General features: G+C 46.3%; 1 protein-coding gene across 1 annotated transcript in view; it reads right to left on the bottom strand.

The window, feature by feature from the left end:
* LOC115469709 (disintegrin and metalloproteinase domain-containing protein 9-like) overlaps positions 1-23,328 on the bottom strand; it is a 188,198-nt gene that overhangs the window by 92,274 nt on the left and 72,596 nt on the right. Inside the window, exon 4 of the mRNA XM_030202495.1 lies at positions 6,211-6,406. Coding sequence (XP_030058355.1) covers positions 6,211-6,406 — 196 coding nt within the window. The remainder of the gene's footprint in view (positions 1-6,210; positions 6,407-23,328) is intronic.

Here is a 23,328-nt window from a genome sequence, read left to right as displayed (position 1 = left end):
CATCCAAGCCATGAGGGTTGGAAAACAGTCCAATCTCCACATATCTTCAGTGGATAACTCCAGAAGAGGGAACTAGATCTGCCTTGGCCAGTAAGACATGATCAGGATCATAGTTCCTTGGTCTTGCTTGAGTTTCAGCACAGTCTTCTCTATGAGAGATATTGGAGGATATGAACACAGAAGGCTCTCTCCCAATGAGGGAGAAAGGCATCTGACGCTAGACTGCTGTGCAATCTGAGCCTGCAGCAGAACTGTGGGACCTTGTTGAGGTGAGTGGCAAAAATATCAACTTAGGGGGTGCTCCACTCTTGGAAGATCTTGCATGCTATGCCCATATTGAGAGACTATTCGTGCGGTTGCAAAATCCTGCTCATCTGTCTGCCAGGCAATTGTCTTTTCCTGGGAGGTATGTGGCTCGGAGGTCCATCCCACGAAGGAGGGCCCACTGCCACATCCCTACTGCTCCCTGATACAAGGTATAGGATTCCGTACCCCCCCCCCCCTCGCTTGTTTACATAAAACATTGAAACCTGGTTGTCTGTTTGGATAAGAATAATTTGGCTTTGCAGCCGATCTCTGAAAGCCTTTAGAGTGTTTCAAATAACCATGAGATCAAGAAAATTGATATGGAGATCTGTTTCCCGAGCCAACCAAGTCCCCTGGCTGTGAAGCCCATCTACATAGTAACATAGTAGACGATGGCAGAAAAAGACCTGCATGGTCCATCCAGTCTGCCCAACAAGATAAACTCATATGTGCTACTTTTTGTGTATACCCTACCTTGATTTGTACCTGTCCTCTTCAGGGCACAGACCGTATAAGTCTGCCCAGCACTATCCCTGCCTCCCAACCACTAGCCCTACTTCCCACCACCAGCTCCGGCACAGACCGTATAAGTCTGCCCAGCACTATCCCCGCCTCCCAACCACCAGTCCCGCCTCCCACCACCGGCTCTGGCACAGATCGTATAAGTCTGCCCAGCACTATCCCCGCCTCCAAACCACCAGCCCCGCCTATCCCCGCCTCCCAACCACCAGCCCCGCCTCCCACCACTGGCTCTGGCACAGACCATATAAGTCTGCCCAGCACTATCCCCACCTCCCAACCACCAGTCCTGCCTCCCACCGTATAAGTCTGCCCAGCACTATCCCCGCCTCCCAACCACCAGTCTCACCTCCCAACCACCGGCTCTGGCACAGACTGTATAAGTCTGCTCAGAACTATCCCCGGCTCCCAACCATCAGCCCCGCCTCCCACCACCAGCTCTGCCACCCAATCTCAGCTAAGCTCCTGAGGATCCATTCCTTCTGAACAGGATTCCTTTATGTTTATCCCACGCATGTTTGAATTCCGTTACTGTTTTCATTTCCACCACCTCCCGCGGGAGGGCATTCCAAGCATCCACTACTCTCTCCGTGAAAAAATAGTTCCTGACATTTTTCTTGAGTCTGCCCCCCTTCAATCTCATTTCATGTCCTCTCGTTCTACCGCCTTCGCATCTCTGGAAAAGGTTCGTTTGTGGATTAATACCTTTCAAATATTTGAACGTCTGTATCATATCACCCCTGTTTCTCCTTTCCTCCAGAGTATACATGTTTAGGTCAGCAAGTCTCTCCTCATACATCTTGTAACGCAAATCCCATATCATTCTCGTAGCTTTTCTTTGCATCGCTTCAATTCTTTTTACATCCTTAGCAAGATACAGCCTCCAAAACTGAACACAATACTCTAGGTGGGGCCTCACAAACGACTTATACAGGGGCATCAACACCTCCTTTCTTCTTCTGGTCACACCTCTCTCTATAGAGCCTAACAACCTTCTAGCTACGGCCACCGCCTTGTCACATGAGCTTCTCATCCTAGGTTCAATGCATCCGTTATTAGCACCTTCTGAGGACATGGAATTTGGAATGGTAATCCCACAGTCAAATTCGTCTGAATTGTCCACCAGAGAAAGGCATGAGTCAGTTCTGGAGGAATTTAGATGATATTCACTAGGTTCTTGGCCACCTGAGACCACTGGGAAGCTAGGGTCCACTGGGCCTCTCTCAAGTGGAGATGTGCCACGGGACTGACGTGCACTGTTGAGGCCATGTGGCCTATCAATCTCAACATTTGCCAAGCTGTGACCTGCTTTCTGCTTTGGACTTGCAGGGCAACTACTGATAAGGTCTCTGCTATTGTTTATAGATGAAAAGTCCGAGCCTGCAATGTGTGTAGCAGGGGTCCTATGTATTTCAATCACTGAACTGGGAAAAGGTGGGACTTGGGGTAGTTTTTGACAAACACTAGTGTCAAAAACCCAACACCTGGATAGTTAGGTGCATTGATTCTGACAGCCCCTCCTGTAATGTGCTCTTGACTAGCCAATTGACCAGGTAAGGAAACATTTACACTCCCAGCCCGCAAACACATGCTGCTACTACCGCTAGACATTTGGTGAAGAACCTGGGAGCTGACACAAGGCCAAATGGAAGTACGTTGTAATGACAGTGGTGTTTCCATACTCAAAATCTGAGATACTTCCTGTGACTGGGAAGTATTGAAATGTGGATACAGGTATTCTTTAAGTCCAGGGAGCATTGCCAATCACGTTTCTGAATTATGGGGAGAAAGGTGCCCATGGAAATCATCCTGAACTTTTCTTTGACCAAAAATCTATTCAGGGCCTTTAGATGAACATTGGGATAACCCCCCCCCCCCTATTTTTTGGGCACAAAAAAGTACCTGGAATAGAATCCCTTCCATTTTTTCCCCTGGTAGCATGGGTTCAACCTCATTGGCCTGGAGAAAAGCAGAGATTACCTCTACAAGTACCTGCTTGTTCTGGGAGCTGAATGACAATGCTCTGGGTGTGCAGTTTAGTGTCTTTGATGCCAATGCAGGGTGTAACTGAGACAGACTATTTGAAGAAACCACTGGTTAGAGGTTACAAGGAGTCACATGTGATAGAAAAAATTCAGCCCCCTCCCTACCGGTAGGCCATACGGGATAGCTACTTTGAGTGTGGCTATGCTCTCTTGGAACCAGTGAAAAGCTCATCCCTTGCTTCGACTGGGGCACCGGCTGGGGCTTCTGAGGATGGGGCTGGCAAGACTGAGAATGCTGGGCCTGGGGCTGTTGGGAAGAGTGGGAAGTTGACAGGAACCTACACCTTTGAGAGTAGTAGTAGGTTCATCGTCTAGAACCACTCAAAGACCTCAGTGAGGAAGAAGATGTGTCTATAGGGTACTGAACTAAGACTCAATTTCAGCAAACACATATGTTTATAACATCTCCACAAGCTGAAAATAAAGTTTCCACTCTCTTGTGTTTTTTTTCTTTTTTTCTATTCTTTTAATCTATAATTTGGAAGAAAAGACCTCAAAAGTCCCAGGTCAACAGCAAGTATAATATCTTCAGTGTCGGCTTTTGTCAGACTCTGTTCATATCATAGGTCATAAAATCCTCCCAAAATTTTTTTTTATAATTGTTATATTATATTCACTTATGTATACATCATACACTATCCACACAATGATTAGATAAAGAGATGCTTAGCTTCTCTAATTACCAATGGGGCTCTCCGTTTCACTTTTCAACAAGATTCTTCAAGGGGACTAAGTGCTCCAATCATTTTTTTGCTTTCACTCAATACTCAACATGGCGCCTACTGACTGCAAAAGCGAAACGGAGAGCCCCATTGGGCATTAGAGAAGCTACGTGTCTCCTTATCTAATCAATGTGTGGATAGTGTACGATGTATACATAAGTAAATATAACAATTATTTAAAAAATTTGGGGAGGTTTTTATGACCTATGATATGAATGGAGTCCGACAAAAGCCGACACTGAAGATATTGTACTTGCAGTCTATAGGGTACTGAGACAAAATTTAGATGGTGTCTGCATGTTTCTTTATGAGGTTGGCAACCTCTTCCACCTTACCTCCAAACAAGTTGTCACCCTAACAAGGAACATCTGCCAACCTCATCTGAACCACTGGTTCTAGGTCAGAGACATGCAGTCATGAGAATCTGGAAATTTCCACACCCATAGCGGAGAATCTGAACACTATATCAAAAGAGTCATATGAACCCCTGGCCAGATATTTCCTATGCTCCAGCTGCTTACTGGCCAACTGGTGAAGTTCTGAAACCTGCTCCTATGGAAGAGTATCCATAAGTGTACTGCAAACCAGAGACTGCAAGTAAAGGCTTGTGTAGAGCTGGTAAGACTGGATGCAGGCAACAAGCATCGACATCTGAAAAATCTTCCTCCCAAATGAGTCTAGTGTCCTGGCCTCTCTACCTGGAGGTGTCAAGGCAGAGTCCTGGAGCTCCTAGCTCAGATTCAAATAGTAGAGAATGGTATGTCAGCTATACCCTCTCAAATCCTGGAGCTTTTTGGAAACGGTACTACATATCCACATTCTTAGGTGTGACCTACACTGAAAGAGGAGATTCCCAGTTTTTCATTACTGCATCCTTAAGGATAGGGTGCATTGGTACATTGATCTCTTCCTTAAGAGGAGACTTGTAGTCCAGAACAGTAAACATCTCCATCCTGGGCTCTTCCTCCGTTTCCAACTTAAATGGTGAAACAGAGACCCTCAGGGGAAGCTTTTTATCTCTCTTGATGTTGCAAAGGATCAGAAGGTATCCTATAAGACTCATCCTCCTAGAAGTAATGTGGGTCCTCCTCTGAATCCCATGAGTGGTCCCATTCAGATTCTTTACCATACTCAGGTTGTACTGACTGAGTCTGTGACTGCCTGGACTCAGTGGATCTATGTCCATGCCCTGAAGAGCGTCGAGGTACAGCCCTACTCTGACTCCAGAGAAGCTTCCTCCCCTTAAGTCAAGAGTGGTACTGTATGTGTCGAGGTCAAGGTGCCAGTGTCAAGGATCTCTGCACCTGCATTGCAGCATTTGTGCCAGCTACTCCCTGAGCATGGTTTTGAACTGCTTATTGAAAGAAAGAATCGGCAAAGGCGGAGGATCTAGAAGAGAGGCAACCTGAGAAGGTGTTGGTGTCAGAGAACCTGGCTGCTGGGAAACTTGTGCACCAGCACATCTGCCAAGGAGGGGGAGCACTCCTCCCTGTGCTGGTAGTTCTTGGGTACCAGCAATGCTGATGCCCCAATGCTACTGGCACCAGACCGATGCTTATGCTTCTTGGGCTTCCCCCAATGCACAGCATCATGGTCCTTCAGTGCTGAAGACGATGATATCGAAACCGTACATGTCCTCGGTGTTAGAGGAGGAGTGGCCTAGTGGTTAGGGTAGTGGACTTTGGTCTTGAGGAACTGAGCTCAATTCCCACTTCAGGCACAGGCAGCTCCTTGTGACTCTGGGCAAGTCACTTAACCCTCCATTGCCCCATGTAAGCCGCATTGAGCCTGCCATGAGTGGGAAAGCGCGGGGTACAAATGTAACAAAAGAAAAAAAAAGATCTGATGCTGATCAGTCCCGGGGCCTACTAAGCACTCTATGTCGAAGGAGGATGCTGAAGTCTTGGCACTGAAGGTTGATGCCTTCCAGTGCCGATGTCAATATATCGGCCTTCGAGGAGCCAAAAAGGTTTTCCTGTTGAACCTGCCACGTCCTCTGTGTCCTAAGCTGCATTTGCAAACAGAGAGAACAAGAGTTAGGTTCATGGTCAGATCCAAGTCACCCGATGCACCAGTTGTGTGGGTCTGTTATGGAAATCACCTGATTGTATGGGGCACACTTTTTGAAGCCACTGGGTGTACTGGACAGTGAGAAAAAAATTGTGGCCAAATTAAACTCCTCAATTTTGAACAGGAAAAAAGGGAAGTGTTCAAAATTGAGGTTCGGGCTCTTGCCTAAAAGGGCCTAGAAATACGCAAAAAATAAAGGAAACATCAAGGGCCAAAAAACTGCAGAAATTGAAGAAAGGGTAAATTTAGAAGAAAAAATATCTGAAGGAACTTGAAAAACCCTCATGGGAAGACACAGGGAAAAAAAGTTCATATCGAACTGTGAGGAGAACACGAAGACGAATCCCCTGTTCTGCAGACTAAGGTACCAGCGCATGTGTAGTCAGTATCTGTACCAGGCTACGTCAGATGATGTCACCCAGATGTGAGAATACGACGGCCTGCTTGTCCTCCTTGGAGAACTATTTATATGGTTTTTGAAAATTGCCTGATATAAAATAAAAGGAGTACTAGTACTATAGAAATGTTTTAAACTTAGTATTACTTACTTTTGCCAAATAGTTGTCGACAATGTCTGTTAGGGTCATAACAAGTTTTATTATAACAGACAGACTGACCATCATTGCATGGTGTTCCATCTAGAGAATAGAAATCTGAAGGACAGGTGCCTGATACCCCACTGCAGTACTCAGTAAGATCACACTCACTTACTGGTATTCTGCAAGGACGGCCTTTCTTAATTAACTAAAAATAAACAAAAGTAAGAATAAATGACAGAGATCACATTAAAGAAATATAGTTATGTGAACAGCAATTCTATAACTAGGCCTTTGTGAATAGGCACCTCTTTGAACACGTATGTGCACAAAAAAGTAGCTCTTATGTGCACCCTTATAGAATAGCGCTTACAGTGCTAATGTGCATAAGTACTATGATACAAAACTGCAAGTTGGGAGTACACATGGGTGCAGCATGGGAGGGATTCCCAAATATACAAGTAACTTACAGAATACTGTAAGCTACATGCACTCTTCTCACATTTAGGAACCAACAGTTATGCCAAGTCTATGGCAACTGCAGGTGCCTAATTGTTAGGCACTGAGACCAGGTTATGCTAGTATTCTAGTTTGGGTGTCCAAATGCCACTATAGAATAGGCTCTCACCTCATGGCATCAGGGTGCCTTCAATGAGACACTTGCTTATAGAATTGCCCCTTTTGCAGGTATTTCTATAAAGTAAATGTAAATGTTTAGAATTTTCAAAAATACACAAAATAAGATGCAAACTCAATGCATCGACAAGCAAAACAAGTGGGTGCTGGATTGAACATTGTGGGTTGTAATGCCGGGAAGATGTCTACAGGAATTACCCCGTTTGCTGAGTTTGATGGTTTGGTGTGATTGGGTTGCACCATCCCATAAAACTAAGAGACTATTCCAAATATTTTTGGAGCTCTGGGTTTGTGATATTAAAAAGCATTTTCAGGATTGTTTTTTGGTAAAGTATGTGTCATGGCCCTACCATGACTCCGACAATGGGCCGCGTTGGAGTGGCAGCGTACAGCAGGATACTGGTTTATGCTGCCAGTGAGATGAGCTGTAGCAGTGTGGAGGACCTGCAAGAGGACCTGTGTCTTCTGCCGTCAGAGGCTTAGACTATTTTTTTTAACTCGGCCAGCCCCTGCCCTGATGCCCTTGCGTCAAAGCTGTTCAAGCCTGCTGTCTGACTGCTGAGGGTCCTCAAATGCTGCTCCTGCTCCTTACTGCTTGTGTGTAGGGGTTCCAGTATCATGCCTTGCTATTGTGTGTGAGGGTTCCAGTGCAGCATCTTGCTGCTTGTATGTGTGGGTTCCAGTATCATGCCTTGCTACTGTGTGTGAGGGTTCCAGAGCAGCATCTTGCTGCTTGTATGTGTGGGTTCCAGTATCATGCCTTGCTACTGTGTGTGAGGGTTCCAGTGCAGCATCTTGCTGCTTGTGTGTGTGGGTTCCAGTATCATGCCTTGCTACTGTGTGTGAGGGTTCCAGTGCAGCGTCTTGCTGCTTGTTTGTGGGGGTTCCAGTATCATGCCTTACTATTGTGTGTGTGGGTTCCAGTGCAGCATCTTGCTGCTTGTATGTGTGGGTTCCAGTATCATGCCTTGCTACTGTGAGGGTTCCAGTGCAGCATCTTGCTGCTTGTATGTGTGGGTTTCAGTATCATGCCTTGCTACTGTGAGGGTTCCAGTGCAGCGTCTTGCTGCTTGTATGTGTGGGTTCCAGTATCATGCCTTGCTACTGTGTGTGAGGGTTCCAGTGCAGCATCTTGCTGCTTGTATGTGTGGGTTCCAGTATCATGCTTTGCTACTGTGTGTGAGGGTTCCAGTGCAGTGTCTTGCTGCTTGTTTGTGGGGGTTCCAGTATCACGCCTTACTATTGTGTGTGTGGGTTCCAGTGCAGCATCTTGCTGCTTGTATGTGTGGGTTCCAGTATCATGCCTTGCTACTGTGTGTGAGGGTTCCAATGCAGCATCTTGCTGCTTGTATGTGTGGGTTCCAGTATCATGCCTTGCTACTGTGTGTGAGGGTTCCAGTGCAGCATCTTGCTGCTTGTGTGTGTGGGTTCCAGTATCATGCCTTGCTTGTGTGTGTGAGTTCCAGTATTATACCTTGCTTTCTCTGTGTGAGTTCCTGTGCAACGTCTTGCTGCTTGTGTGTGTGGGTTCCCGTCAACCTTACGCTTCTTGTGTGTGTGGGTTCCAGTAAGCCTTATGGCTGTAGTGTGTGAACGGATTCCAGTTCAAATCTTGCTTCCTTTGTGAACGGGTTCCAGTTCAAGCCTTGCTTTCTGTCACATCTGTGGTCATGACCCTTCTCAGACTCACCTTATTTCCGGCGGTCAGCTTCTGTGCTGGCTTCTGTTCTTCCTGAGTTAGTTCTGTCTCTGTGTGCTGGCTGCTTCCAGCATGGCTCTGATTACTCTACTATACTGCACCTGTGTGTTAAGCCTCTCTGTGCTTCAGTATGCTTTCTGCCTGTGTTTGGTTTGTGTTCCTCTTGCCCTCTGGTGGCCAGACCTGGTGGCTGCATGGATTGTCTGTGTGCTGTTTCCCATTCCAGACTTCAGCTCAGTCCAGTCCGGATCTTCCGGCCTGCCAGACTTGCTTGAGCCTGCACAGCACCCATAGCTGCCTGGTGATTGCTGCAGCTGAAGCTCAGCTGCTGCTGCTGGGCTTATTAGTCATCTGGAAACTCTCTGCTTTGCCTTTGCATCGCCTAAGGCCCTGGTATGTTGGGGTGCTGGTGCACTTCTGCCTAGTCCAGTTTATAGTCTGTAATTCTTGCCTGATTCTAGTTTAGTCTTTGTGTAGCTTCTTGTTCTGTATTGCTTGTGTCCCAGTCTTGTTTTTTGTTTGTATGTCTTTGTCTAGTTCTTGGTTGCTTGTGTTTCTTATTCAGTGGCTGCCTGGCAGCTTTCAGTTCTGTCTCGTGTCTATCTGTGTTTGTTCCCTGTTTCAGTGGCTGCTTGCAGCTTTCAGTTCTGTCCCTTGTCTGTCTGGGAGTCCTAGTCTAGTATTCTGCCTAGCCTTCCTGTGTGTTCTAGTCCCAGTGTATATCCTGCTGGTATCCAGTTCCGGCCCTGTCCGTCAAGTCCTGCCAGCCACCTGCACCCAGGGGCTCAACTCTGGGGAAGGGTAGCCAGGTGCAGGTGAAGTCTAGCTATCCCTATCAGAGTTCTGTCTTATCCCTGTGTGGGGTGGTTTTGCCTGCCACTGCCGCTCCTCGGCAGGGGCCCAAGGGCTCACGATCCTAGTTCCTGCTTTTGGAAAACCTGACACTTTCTTTGTGAATGGGGTCCTGTTCAAGCCTTGCTTCCTGAGTGAATGGGTTCCAGTTCAAGACTTGCTTCCCGTGTGAATAGGTTCAAGTTCAAGTCTTGCTTCCTGTGTGAGCGGATTCCAGTTGAAGCTCTGCTTTCTGTGTGACTGGGTCTCCTATACAACCTACCATGCTTTATCTTTGTCCTGCTGTCTGCAGCCGCTTCCAGCTCTGCCTGTGGGGATCCAGTCTCTGATAGGCTTACCCTACGACCAAAGAGCTCACTACCCTGAAATATAGCAGTGTGGGGTATGAAGCAAGTTGAATCTTTTTGAGAACTGGGTTGTTTTTTGTTTTTGTTTTTTTAACAGTGATTTTTCTTCCTATGGTGTGGGGTTTTTTTCACTGTTTGGGTTTTCCCTCAAATAATGAAACCAGTGATAAACTCATTTGATTGGGATGACAGCTGTTTGTTAGAGATGCCTGAGGTTTGAGATTTCTTTTATTTAATGTTAATAGGTTCCCGCAGTCATACTGCACACTTTATCAGGTTAGCAAACTTTATGTAGATGAATGTTTAGAATATTATCATATATATTCATATGTAAGCACATAAGCGTGTTTATGCCAAATGCATCATTTTGCAACTATCGTCCTAATTCTATAAAGTACACCAACTTTTAGCGTGGAAGTTAAGCACCAAAACGGGGGAGGGGGAAGGGTGTAAACCACAGTTAAGAACCTATTTTCTATAACTTGGCATCTAGTATCAAGTAGAGACCTGCACAGGAACGTGGTTCATGGGAATCCCGCAGGGGGGGATGGAAGCAGTTCTGCGGGGATTCCCGTGGGGATGGAAACAATTCCTGCGGGGTTCCCATGGAAGTTTAAGCTGCATCTGCGCCAGCCTCTCATCTACCGAGTACCAAATTCTTGGAGTGCTGTCTCCTCCTCCTCCTTGCTTTAACAGCACAAATACGGAAAGTCTTCCATTAAGGAAGTGGTATATGTCAGCATTCGTTGTCTAGGGATGGTCCCGGGTCCAGTTCACAGAGGCAGTGGATTCCCAAAGAATACACAATCCACACGAGTGCAGCCCCTGGACAATGACTGGACATCATTCAAACCAATGGACCCTAGCCTGTGCCAGCAGACGCCGTTTCATTTCCAGTGTGAACCTCATCAGTTTAAAGAGAGGGACAGCTCCTGCTGAACAATTCATCCTCCTGTACTCTGACGACCGAACTTTGTATTCACCCACTGTCTCACATAGGGTGTACTACCTTGGAGCTGGACACTTTTGTTTTAATCTGTTTTTTCCTCAAAATATTTCTTTTTCCATTGCTCCCCAAGTACATGACATCCGCCTCCCTAAGAACACTTTGCTGTACAGTTCGAACTATTTATAGAACAATACTTGGTGCAGTCATACACCGCTGGTTTCCATCACCATTAATGAGACAACATATTCTGCACCTCTAGTTACCAATGACTCTATTGACATTCCAGATTTTATTCCATACGGTGTACATCCACTCCCTCTGGGCATGGGAGAAGAGACTTTACACAAACTACTGAACTTTACTGAACTTCATGCCTACATGGACCATTTGAAAACAACCTCCACAGAAGTGAATCATACCATCCCCTATGAGAATGGACAAATTAGACAAATTGTTCAAAATTTGCTACAAGACTCCCATGTCTCAGCATGGGAATTATTCTTTGGATATTCACCTACTGCTGATCATGTCTTTAATGTTTTAATTCACCCTATCATTATTTTAACTGGTGTACAAATATTGCTATGCATTGGTATGATTTTCATGTGCTGTAAACTTAGACATATGTACAACTCTTTGCAAAGTTTAACCTATAAAATTCACTCACCCCTATAAGGCAGCTATAGACACACACACCACTACTTTCTTCCCAGCATTTACATTTTAATCTGGCATGGTAATTGTTTTTCTTTTTAACAGTCCCATCATCTACCTTGGAACCACTCTAGTCTGGCAAGTTAATTTGGGCTTTTTTTATACCGGGCATCCTGGGACCTATAGGCCTTAACATCCAAAATGCCTGCATCCCGCATGCACTGTCCATCCTCCAAGATGGGTAAGAGGTGGCATATTGGGTTATCCCCGCCCACTAGTGACTGCCCGACCTAAGGCATGAGGCTTGACTCATTAGGCATAAGGGGTCTCAAACATCTCACTATTGTGGAGATATGAATAAGCAGGACAGGGGACCTGCTAAGGCGCAATATAACTGGAGGTATGGGAACATGAACAGTCGTCACTACAGTGACAGACCAGGTATCCAGGTTTGCTTCCATCTTGCCTCCATGAGAAATAAAAAAGTGGTGGAGATGTTAGGATTGCTGGACATACTTAGATTAATATGAAACCAGCTTGACATACTTAGATTAATATTAAACCAGTTCTGACTTCTGAGAACTCCCCCCCCCTTCCTCAGGAATCACTAAGGATGGCAAAATGGACCAAATGGTGCTCAGCGGCCTGCTAGCCCTGTGTTTTCTTAATTACCCTAGCATACCTATGTCCTCTCTGGACATCTGGAAGCAGTGCTCTTGGTGAGAACAAAAGAAAGCCAGATAGATAGGCTCCAGAACTAGGGACTTCAAAGAGGAGAACCTGTGAAAATGGTCACCTTCCTGACTTCAGGAAGCAAACTGGAGTTTGTAAAGTAAAGAGCTGACAAAGGCTGGGAAGTAAAAAGAAGTTATTTGAGATATATAAAGCAGAGCACAGAGCTCTGCTGGCACTTCTCTCTCTGTCTTTCTCTATGCACACACCCATCTCCAGCCACCAGAGCCCCAGCTCTGGCCCCCCTTTCTTCCCCAGCTCTACCCCAAAGCTTTCTCTCCCAGAGCACATGGCTCTGCTTTCTTAGGCACTTCTCTCTCTTTCTTTTTCTCTGCACACCACCATCTTGAGCCCTACCTCAAGGCTTCCCTCTTTCACTGCATCCCCCCATTCTTACCTGTCTCCCTTGATTCCCCTCTAAGCCCACCTACAGACACAGCAATGGAATATTTACCTGTACTAAATGCTGTGATCCTATATATGCAAATACAATATACTTTCTATATATATCCAAACCTGTGTGGATTGTGTATTCTTTGGGAACTCACAGCCTCTGTGAACTGGACCTGACTGCCTCTACGAACCCACTGCCTCTGTGAACTGAACCTGGGACCATCCCTAGACAACGAATGCTGAGAGTAGAGACACAAATGAAGACAGAATTCAAAAAGGCATGGGAGGAACACAGAGGATCTCTAATTAGAAAATGGAAGTTATAAAAAACTAAACTTAAATGGCTGCATGTTATGGATGTGTTGTGATGCTTAGATGGCGACTCTGGCTGTGATGAACTAGGGCTGATATCAGTCAGACTTGTATTGTCTGTGTTTCATATATGGCAAACTGGTTTAGGATGGGCTGGAAAGGGCTTAGACAGCAACTTCAGTAGCTGGAACATGAAGACAGTGCTAGACAGACTTTTACAGTCTGTGTCCCACAAATGAGAAGACAAATAGACTGGAGTGGGCTTCGACGGCAATTTCAGCAGTTGGAACATAAAGATAGGGCCAGATAGAATTCTATGGCCTATGTCCCAGAAACACCAAAGAAAGACCGTAATCAAGTATATAACACACACTCGTTGATTTAATCATGAGCTATTGGGCAGACTATTGGGCAGACAGGATGGACCGTTCAGGCCTTTATTTGCGGTCACTTACTATGTTACTATTAATCCTCTTTGCTCCCGGGCTGATGCGCAGACCTCAGCACTGACACAGGCTCAAGCATCAGATGTCACCTGGTCTACTGGCGCCTGCCTAATGGTAAACCTCTCAGCATAGAGTGCCAGTGAATCAGAGACAAGTCTTACACGTGTGCACCAGAGTGTTCCAAGTTCCAAAGTCTGTTCCTTCCTTGCCTGCAGTGCTGTGCTCATATCCAGAGAAAGACCGGAGAGCTGACTGGAATTTTCTTTTATGTACCATTAAATTCTTGTGGGGATGGGTTAAATTCGTGTGGGGATGGGTAAGATTCCAGTGGGGATGGTAAGATTCCAGCAGGGATGGGTAAGATTTCTGTCCCTGTGCAACTCTCTAGTTTCAAGTTTATTAAAATTTTCGATCCCGCCTATAGGAAATTCCATCTAGGCGGTTTACAATCTGAAATGGAGAAGGGGTGGACAAATACAGACAAAACATATTAGACACATTAAGAAGGAGGGGAGAACGCCATTTAGAATATAACTGCAAAGAGGGTGTTACATGGAAAAGGCATGGGCGGATCATGGACATTCCAACTATTCAAGCATGCGCTTTAGTTAATACTGTCAGTTAGGTACCTAACTGTTGCATTTAGGTGCATCCATTTACATCTGCCATAGAGCAAGCATAAATGGTGGCGCCTAATAGCAAAGCGAAGATACATACCTGTAGCAGGTATTCTCCGAGGACAGCAGGCTGATTGTTCTCACAGATGGGTTGATGTCCACGGCGGCTCAGGAAAGGCAAATTTTCCACAGCAGTAATAGAAAAAAGTTTTGCCAGAGCCTTCGAGTGCACGGGGTGTGCGCACTGTGCATGTGCAGCCGTCTTTTTTTTTTTTTTTTTGGTTGTTACATTTGTACCCCGCGCTTTCCCACTCATGGCAGGCTCAATGTGGCTTACATGCGGCAATGGAGGGTTAAGTGACTTGCCCAGTCACAAAGAGCTGCCTGTGCCTGAAGTGGGAATCGAACTCAGTTCCTCAGTTCCCAGGACCAAAGTCCACCACCCTAACCACTAGGCCATTCCTCCACTTCCCGCCTGTCACTCAAAAGTCCCCGCTCAGTTATATCAAAAAGCAATAACAAGTAGAAGAACAACTCCAAAGGGGAGGTGGGCGGGTTTGTGAGAACAATCAGCCTGCTGTCCTCGGAGAATACCTGCTACAGGTTAATAACCTCGCTTTCTCTGAGGACAAGCAGGATGCTTGTTCTCACTGATGGGGTATCCCTAGCACCCAGGCTCACTCAAAACAACAAAGAAGGTCAATTGGGCCTCGCAATGGTGAGGACATAACTGAGATTGACCTAAAGCAGAAACAGCTAACTGAGAGTGCAGCCTGGAACAGAACAGAAATGGGCCTAGGGGGGTGGAGTTAGATTCTAAAACCCGAACAGATTCTGCAGCACCGACTGCCCAAACTGACTGTCACATCGCGTATCCTGCTGAAGGCAGTAGTGAGATGTGAATGTGTGGATTGATGACCAGTTCGCAGCCTTGCAAATCTCTTCTATAGTAGATGACTTCAAGTGGGTCACCGACGCTGCAATGCCTCTATGAGCCGTGACATGACCCTCAAGATTCAGCCCAGCTTGGGCATAAGTGAAGGAAATGCAATCTGCTAGCCACTTGGGAAATGGTGTGTTTCCCGACTGCGACTCCCCTTCTGTTGGGATCCAAAGAAACAAACATTTGGGCGGACTGTCTGAAGGGGCTTGTCCATTCCACGTGAAAGGCCAATGCTCTCTTGCAGTCCAAGGTGTGCAACTGATGTTCAGCAGGGCGGGTATGAGGACGTGGCAAGAATGTTGACAAGACAATTGACTGGTTCAGATGGAACTCCGACACCACTTTCGGCAAAAGATCATAGGGTGTGTGCGGAGGACTATTCTGTTGTAATGAAACTTGAGATAAGGAGCATGCACTACCAGGCTTGGAGCTCACTGACTCTATGAGCTGAAGTAACAACCACCAAGAAAATGACCTTCCAGGTCAAATACGTCAGATGGCAGGAATTCAGTGGCTCAAAAGGAGGCTTCATCAGCTGGGTGAGAATGACGTTGAGATCCCATGACACTGCTGGAAGTTTGACAGGGGGCTTTGACAAAAGCAAACCTCTAATGAAGCGAACAACTAAAGGCTGTCCATAGATAGGCTTTACCCTCTGCATGTTGATGATATGCACTAATTGCGCTAAGATGAACTCTTATGGAGTTGGTCTTGAGACCAGACTCTGACAACGTGTAGAAGGTATTCAAGCAGGGTCTGTGTTGGACAAGAACAAGGATCTAGGGCCTTGCTATCACACCAGATGGCAAACCATCCTCCATTTGAACAGTAACACTTCTTCGTGGAATCTTTTCTGGAAGCAAGCAAGACTCGGGAGACACCCTCTGAAAGACACAAGGAGGGTGAATTCTAAGCTCTCAACATCCAGGCTGAGAGCCGGAGACTGGAGGTTGGGATGTAGAAGCGACCCCTCGTTCTGAGAGATGAGGGTTGGAAAACACTCCAATCTCCACGGTTCTTTGGAGGACAGCTCCAGAAGAAGAGGGAAACCAAATCTGACGCAGCCACCAGGGAGCAATCAGAATCATGGTTCCGCGGTCTTGCTTGAGTTTCAGCAAAGTCTTTCCCACCAGAGGTATGGGAGGATATGCATACAGAAGGGCCTGTCCCCAGTGAAGGAGAAAAAGCATCTGACGATAGTCCTGTTGTGGGCCTGAAGTCTGGAACAGAACTGAGGGACCTTGTGATTGATCTGAGTGGCAAAAAGATCCACCGAGGGGGTGTCCCACTCTCGGAAGATCTTGCATATTACGCCCGAGTTGAGCGACCACTCGTGAGGTTGCATTACCTGCTCAATCTATCTGCCAGACTGTTGTTTACGCCTGCCAGATACGTGGCTTGGAGAAAGCATGCCGGAACGGCGTGCCCAAAGCCTTTAGAGCGTTCCAGAGTGCTCGCAACTCCAGGAGATTGATCAGGAAGACCTTTTTTCCTAGAGGGCCGAAACTCCTTGAGTGTCCAAGCCCAGTGACATGAGCTCCCCAGCTCAGGTAGGGATGCATCCGTGGTCAGCACTTTGTGTGGCTGAGGAATTTGAAAAGGGGACGTCCCAAGTCAAATTGTGATCGATTGTCCACCATGAAGAGAATTGTGAAAAGTCAGTGGGACAGCTGGATTGAATCCTCTAGCTCCCCTGCAGCTTGATACCACTGGGAAGCTAGGGGTCCATTGAGCTGATCACATGTGAAGACGGCCAGTGGTGTCCACATGGACTGTGGAGGCCATATGCCTAGAGTCCTCAACATCTGCCGAGCTGTGATCTGCTGAGACGCTCTGGCCATGGAAACTAGAGACAGAAGATTGCCTGCTCTCGCCTCTGGAAGATAGGCACGAGCCGTCATGTGAATCCAGCAGAGCTCCTATAAATTGCAGTTGCTGAACAGGAAAAGATGGGACTTGGGGTAATTTATAACAAAGCTGAGTAGCTCCAGCAGTTGAATAGTCATCTGCATGGACTGTAGAGCTCCTGCCTCTGAGGTGTTCTTCACCAGCCAATCATCGAGATAAGGGAATACATGCACTCCAGTCTGCGTAGCGACACTGCATCTACTGCCAAGGCATTTTGTAAAGACCCTGGGCGCAGATGCCAGACCAAAGGGCAGCACACAATACTGGAAGTGCTGCAATCCCAGACAGAATTGAAGATACCTCCTTTGAGCTGAAGTACGGGATGTGTGTATAAGCATCCGTTATATCCAGAGAGCATAGCTAATCGTTTTCCTGAATCATGGGAAGAAGGGTGCCCAGGGAAACCATCCTGACACTTTTCTCGGACTAGGAATTTGTTCAGGCCCTTAGGTCTAGGATGGGATGCATCCCCCCTGTTTTCTTTTCCACAAGAAAGTACCTGGAATAGAATCCCAGCCCTTCTTGCGCTGGTGGAACGGGCTCGACCGCATTGGCGCTGAGAAGGGCGGAGAGTTCCTCTGCAGTACCTGCCTGTGCTGGAAGCTGAAGGACTTAGCCTCCTGGTGGGCAATTTGGAGGTCTGGAGATCAATTGAGGGAGTATCCTAACCGGACTATTGAAGAACCCACCGGCAGGTTATAAGAGGCCACCTTTGGTGAAAAAATTTTAAACCTCCCCTGACCGGCAAGTGATCCAGCACGGACACCTTATATAGCGGGTATGCTTAGGCTGGAGCCAGTCAAAAAGCCTGTCCCTTGCTTTTGCTGGGGAGCCACAGGGGGCCTGCCTTGGCGCATGCTTTGACGAGAACGAGCGCGCTGGGGATGATCCTGAGAAGGCTGTCGAGATGGAGGATTGTACCTATGCTTGTTATAAGCATAGGGAGCATTCTTCCTTCCCTGGAAAAAATCGTCTACCTGATGAGGTAGTAGCAGAAGGCGCCCGGCGGGACAGATTGTCCATGAGCGGTTTCCCACTGCGTGATCTGATCAACCACTTGCTCGACCTCACCAAAATATTATCCCTCCACCCCCACCCCCCTGGCAAGGACATCCACAATCTGCTGCTGGACTCGATTGTCCAGGTCAGAGGCACACAGCCATGAGAGTCTGCACATCACTATACCTTGGGCAGCGATTCTGGATGTAACATCAAAAGAATCGTAAGCACCCCTGGACAGGAATTTTAAATGTACTATTTGTCAGCTTCATTAAGTGCAATATACCATAAACCATTACAATATTACATGGCTTTTTAATTATCTTAGCATGAGGGATTTTGTCAAAAGCTTTCTGAAATCTAGATATACTATCAGGCTCATTTTTGAAAGAGAAAACATCCAAAAATGTCTGCATTTGGACGTTTATCTTACAAAAACGTCCTAATCAGTATTTCAAAATCTCTTTTAGACGTTTTCTCTGAAGTCCGTCAGAATAACGTCTAAATCTCAGGGGGCGTGCCATGGGCATGTTCAAGGCAGGACTTGGTGTTCCTAAGACTTAGACAGCTTTCAGCCATAATGGAAGAAAACAAAAAACGCCCAAGACTAAAATTTAGATGTTTTTGAGCTAGACCTGTTTTTATAACAAATAGCTATAGTGGGAATTAAACCCACTTCCCCAGGATCAAAGTCTGCTGCACTAACTACTAGGCTACTTCTTTACTCCACATGAGGTGCCCCAAATGACCAGATGACCACTGGAGGGAATCAGGGATCACCTCCCCTTATTCCCCCAATGGTCACTATCCCTCCTCCCACCCCAAAACAATGTGATTAAAAATATTACTTGCCAGCCTCAGATGTTATACTCAGGTCCATTAGAATAGCATGCAAGTCCCTGGAGTAGTCTAGTAGTGGTGCAGTGTACTGCAGACAAGTGTTTCAGGCTTCTACCTCCCTCTACTTGTTACACTTGTGAAGGAAACTGAGAGACCCACCAAACCCACTGTAATCCACATATTGGTGCTCCCATTCACCTGTAAGGGCTATGGTAGTGGTGTACAGTTGGGGGTAGTGGGTTTTTGGGGGTGTCAGCTGAAAAGGTAAGGGAGCAATAGTGAGATGTGTACCTGGGAGCATTTTATAAGGTCCACTGCAGTGGCCCTATTGCTTTCCTGGGATGTCACTTTTCCACTTTCTACCTGATGCCAAGCTTTCCTATTTTTTAATAACATTTGAGCCTTGTGTCTATTGTTTATCATTAGATCTGGGCTTTGAATTCAGATCTATAGATGAAAAGGAGGTCTCATTACATATATCTAAATACCAGAGCGCTATTTTTCCATACTTCATAGCAAGAGTGTACATTCCTTAATTACCTGGTCCCAATGCAACTGAAGCTTTACCACCTCAGTGCATGTACAATAGTTTTCATCCCTGTGTGGATCCTCTGATGCTATGTGAGGCTTTCTTTCCAACCAAAGCTTTTACCACACTCAGGACATGTAAATGGTTTCACTCCTGTGTGTATTCTCTGGTGCATTGTGAGGTTTACCTTCTGAACAAAGCTTTTACCACACTCTATACATGCAAATGGTTTCTCTCCCGTGTGGACTTTCTGATGCACTTTGAGATTTACATTACAACCAAAGCTTTACCACACTTAAAACATGTGAATGGTTTCACTCTATTGTAGATTTTCTTGTGTATTTTGCACATTTTGCATTTGGATGGTTTTGTTTGAAAATGGATCAAAAAATAAACATCCAAATAACAAAATGTTTTTTCCAAACAGCATTTTCAAAAGGAAAAGGTAGGCTTTTTTTTTGTAGAAAATGACCTTTCCTGTTCTGATTTTGAAACATTTTACAAAAAACGTCCAAATTTAGACTTAGACGTCATACCCAAAAATGCCCCTTGTGCATTTGACTTGGCCAAAGTCACAAGGAGCAGCAGTGGGAATTGGAACCCATGTTGCCAGGCTCAAAGCCTGCTGCACTAAACCATTAGGTCATTCCTCTTCTGTTTTGGATGTTGTTGCGTTTGGACGTTTTTTTTGTTCGAAAATGGACCCCCCCCCCCCAATCACCAAGATATCCATAGCATTTTGAACACAAAAGATAGACGTCTATCTTATTTGAAAATGACTTTCTTTCCTGTTCAGAATGTGGATCTTTTTATAAACATCCAATTCTGACTAGATGTTCTATCAAAAATGCCCCTCCACGCCACTTACTGTAGAGCCCTATTCCCAACATAGGCCTGGATATTGCATCATATCCCCATCCATATTGCATAAACATTCAGAGCACCAGTTTATAACAAGGTGCTATGAACATTCCATGTTCCTTGGATGATGAAAGATCAAGGCTAAAGAAAGAGCAGCTGGGGCTATGCTATGGGAACAGATGTCCATGAGTGCATCAACGTCTAGGCAGGAAATGTAAACAATCAGTATCTAGAGCAGGATATAAAATTTGTCAAAAAGGCCCCTCCATTCCTCTCTCAGCCCCCCCACCCCAATGATGGCGGCAAAAGAGAGTTGCCTGCATAAACGCCCCATAAGAGGCCAGCCTGAAGTCCAACCCAAGCAACTCCTCCCCTCTTCCCCCATCACCTTACTCCATTCCAGTTGTCCAGGTCTGCTGGTAATTTCTCTCTCTCCCTTCATTCCTCCTCCCCCCAGTGAGTGCTAACATACTCTGATTGCTGGCCTGTAGCCACACTGCAGAAATAAACCAGGCTGCTTTAAGGCCTTCCCTGTAATGCGTCCCACCTACAAGAAACAGGAAGTGTATCAGAGGAGGCAGGGTACTTGGAGATTGTGCAGCTATGTCCTGCTGTAAGTGATTATTTCTTTTATTTCATGGTGAGTTTTATTTTACAAATATTTGGGGTTTAACTTATGTAGGGGTGTATTCAGTTGTGTAAAATGAATAACTAGTAAAACAGGCCCGTTTCTCACACAAATGAACGGGCTCTAGCAAGGTTATCATGTAATGGCGATTATGTTTTAAGGGAGAAAGGTTCTGTCATGATAGTTAATAATTGGAAGGGTGTATAATGAGTAATTATGCTCCAGGGGTATGAGATACGGATTGTTTTATCTATGTTTTCTTTGTTTTAATCTTTCTTTTTTGTGATTTTATTTATAGTATTTTTAAAAGATAAGAGTATGCATACTCCATCCATGTCCAGGCATTTATCCTCTCGTTCCCTGCCCTCAATTCATGTCAGCATTTCTCCTTCTTCCCTTCCCTCCATCCAGGTGCATCTCCTTCCTGACTTCCATCCCTCCATCCATCCATGTCCAGCAACTACTCCATTATCCCCTGCCCTCTCCTCCATCCACCCATATCCAGCAATTTCCTCTCTCCCCTGCCCCCCTCCATTCATCCATCCATGTTCAGGCAATTGGCCTCTCTCCCTTGCCCTCCCCTCCATCATGTCCAGGAACTCTCCATTCTCCCCTGCCCTCTCCTCCATCCACCCATATCCAGCAAATTTCCTCTCTCCCCTGCCCCCAATCATCCATCCATCCAGCAACTCTCATTCTCCCCTGCCCTCTCCTTCATCCATCCATATCCAGCAAATTTGCTCTCTCTCCCCTGCCCCCTCCATCCATCCATGTTCAGCAATTCTCTCTCTCTCCCCTGCCCTCCCCTCCTGTCCTGTCCAGCGATCTCTTCTCTCCCCCTGCCCTCCCCTCCTCTCCTGTCCAGCGATCTCTTCTCCCCCTGCCCTCCTCTCCAATTCCAGCCATCTCTTCTCTCCCCCTGCCCTCCCATCCCTGTCCAGCGATTCTCCCTGCCCTCCCTCAGCTCCCTGACAGCCCTCCTCTCTGGTCCCCTCCCCCCCCACGCGTTTAACCCTTTAGTTTCAGGCGCGACGGCAGTGAAGAGGACAACACAGCTTCTCCCTTCACTCACACAGTGTCCCGCCCTCGTGGAAACAGGAAATGCATCATCGCAGAAGGCGGGACACTTTGTAAGGGAAGGTAGAAGCTGGAGGCGAGCCCGCTGTGTTGTCCTCTTCACTGCTGTTGCTGCGCCTCAAAGTAAAAGGGTTAAACACGCGCGGGGGGGGGGGGGGGGAGGAAATGGAGAGGAGGGCTGTCGATTGGGGAGCTGAGGGCGGGAAGGAGTGTAGGGACCATCCCGAGAGCTTCCTGGCTGCAGCGCTGCTGTGCCAGGCAGCCCTGCATTTGGTGGGGGGGGGGGGGGGGGGCAGCAGCCAGGGGGAAAGTCACAGTTGGGCTGGGGGAGGCTTAGCCTCCTCAAGCCTCTATATGGGTGCCTATGACTGTCCTCACATCCCATCCATGTCCATCAATTCTCCTATGCCCTGCCCTGCCCTCCCCTTCCCTGCCTCCCCTCGATGTCCCGTGACTCTCTCCTCTTGACATCATCTTGCCTCCAGCGTTCCCCTTCCCCCTCATTGTTCCGCCCTCTGACATCATTACGTTTTGAGTGAGGTTGGGCAATGATTGGGAATGGATGTTACGAACCCAGGCATCCAGACGTAGAATGTTTCAGGTTGCAAATTATTATATAGTATTTTGGATATTGTATATATAGGTTAACAGCTCCTGAGGACGCCTTTATAGCGAAACACAAATTTAAGTCGGGCTGAAAAGTAATCTTGAAAAATGAAGAAATTAGTCTGATTTGGCTGTGACTGTGAACAGATTATAATTATTCATCATGGTGGAAGAATAGAAGAATAGAATTCAATTCAATATGGGTGATTCACCTGAATGATGAATAATTAGCGGACACACACCTAACACTCTCGGATGCAGTCCACATCCAGGAACTGAAATCAAGGGGGGGGGGGGGGGGAACAGCAGCTGCGTTAAGCCACTAATACAAGGAGATTTGAGAACTTGCGCCAATGGAGAGTCCCAATTAGGTTACTCTCATTTCCTTCTCCTCCACGCAGCCACCATCCCCTTACACCCAAAACAAAGCAGGAACCTATGATCTGCTCTATCCATGTTGTCGTTCTTTATTGTTGGTAGCAGTTTTAATTCATCTCACTTATATTTTCAAACACGCCAGCTTGTGCAGCTTACGGATGTACACAGAGGAAGGATCGGTTTCATCGGTAAGTGTAGTAATTTAATTTTAAATTTTAAATCATTGTGTCCTTTGGAGGGGCTGGTTATAGGGACTTCCCTGTATTCATGCAGAGATATTTTCACCTACTAAAGGGCCACCAAAACAAACATCGATGTTATAAAGATCAGGTGCTTACAATCAGACTTATTATAAGTACAATTAAAAAAAACAAACATCAGTTAGGTTGAAACATGGGAACCTTTAGCATCTTTTTTCCTGTGTCTACATCAAAAGAAAAAGATGGCATGTGGGAAACTTGCTCCTTTTGATTTGTGGAATGCAGTGGTGTATTATAAAAAATGCTCTTGCCTTATTTTATTACTATTATTTCACAGAGAGCTATTGAATAATGAGGGAAGGGCTTCCTTCATGCAGACGTTCTGCACAGAGTCAGTCTAAATGTGCCAACGTTGTCCAGTCCAGCACACTATTAGCCGCCAAGTTCATACAAAATTAATTATGTTCAGTGGAAAATTAATATGTTGGCTGAGGCTGCCTGCTATGTGAATATTGTTTCATTAT

This window comes from Microcaecilia unicolor, chromosome 4 (assembly GCF_901765095.1).
Source record: "Microcaecilia unicolor chromosome 4, aMicUni1.1, whole genome shotgun sequence".
NCBI lineage: Eukaryota > Metazoa > Chordata > Amphibia > Gymnophiona > Siphonopidae > Microcaecilia > Microcaecilia unicolor.
Note: the sequence above shows the minus strand (reverse complement) of the source record. Positions and strands in the feature narration are given on the sequence as shown.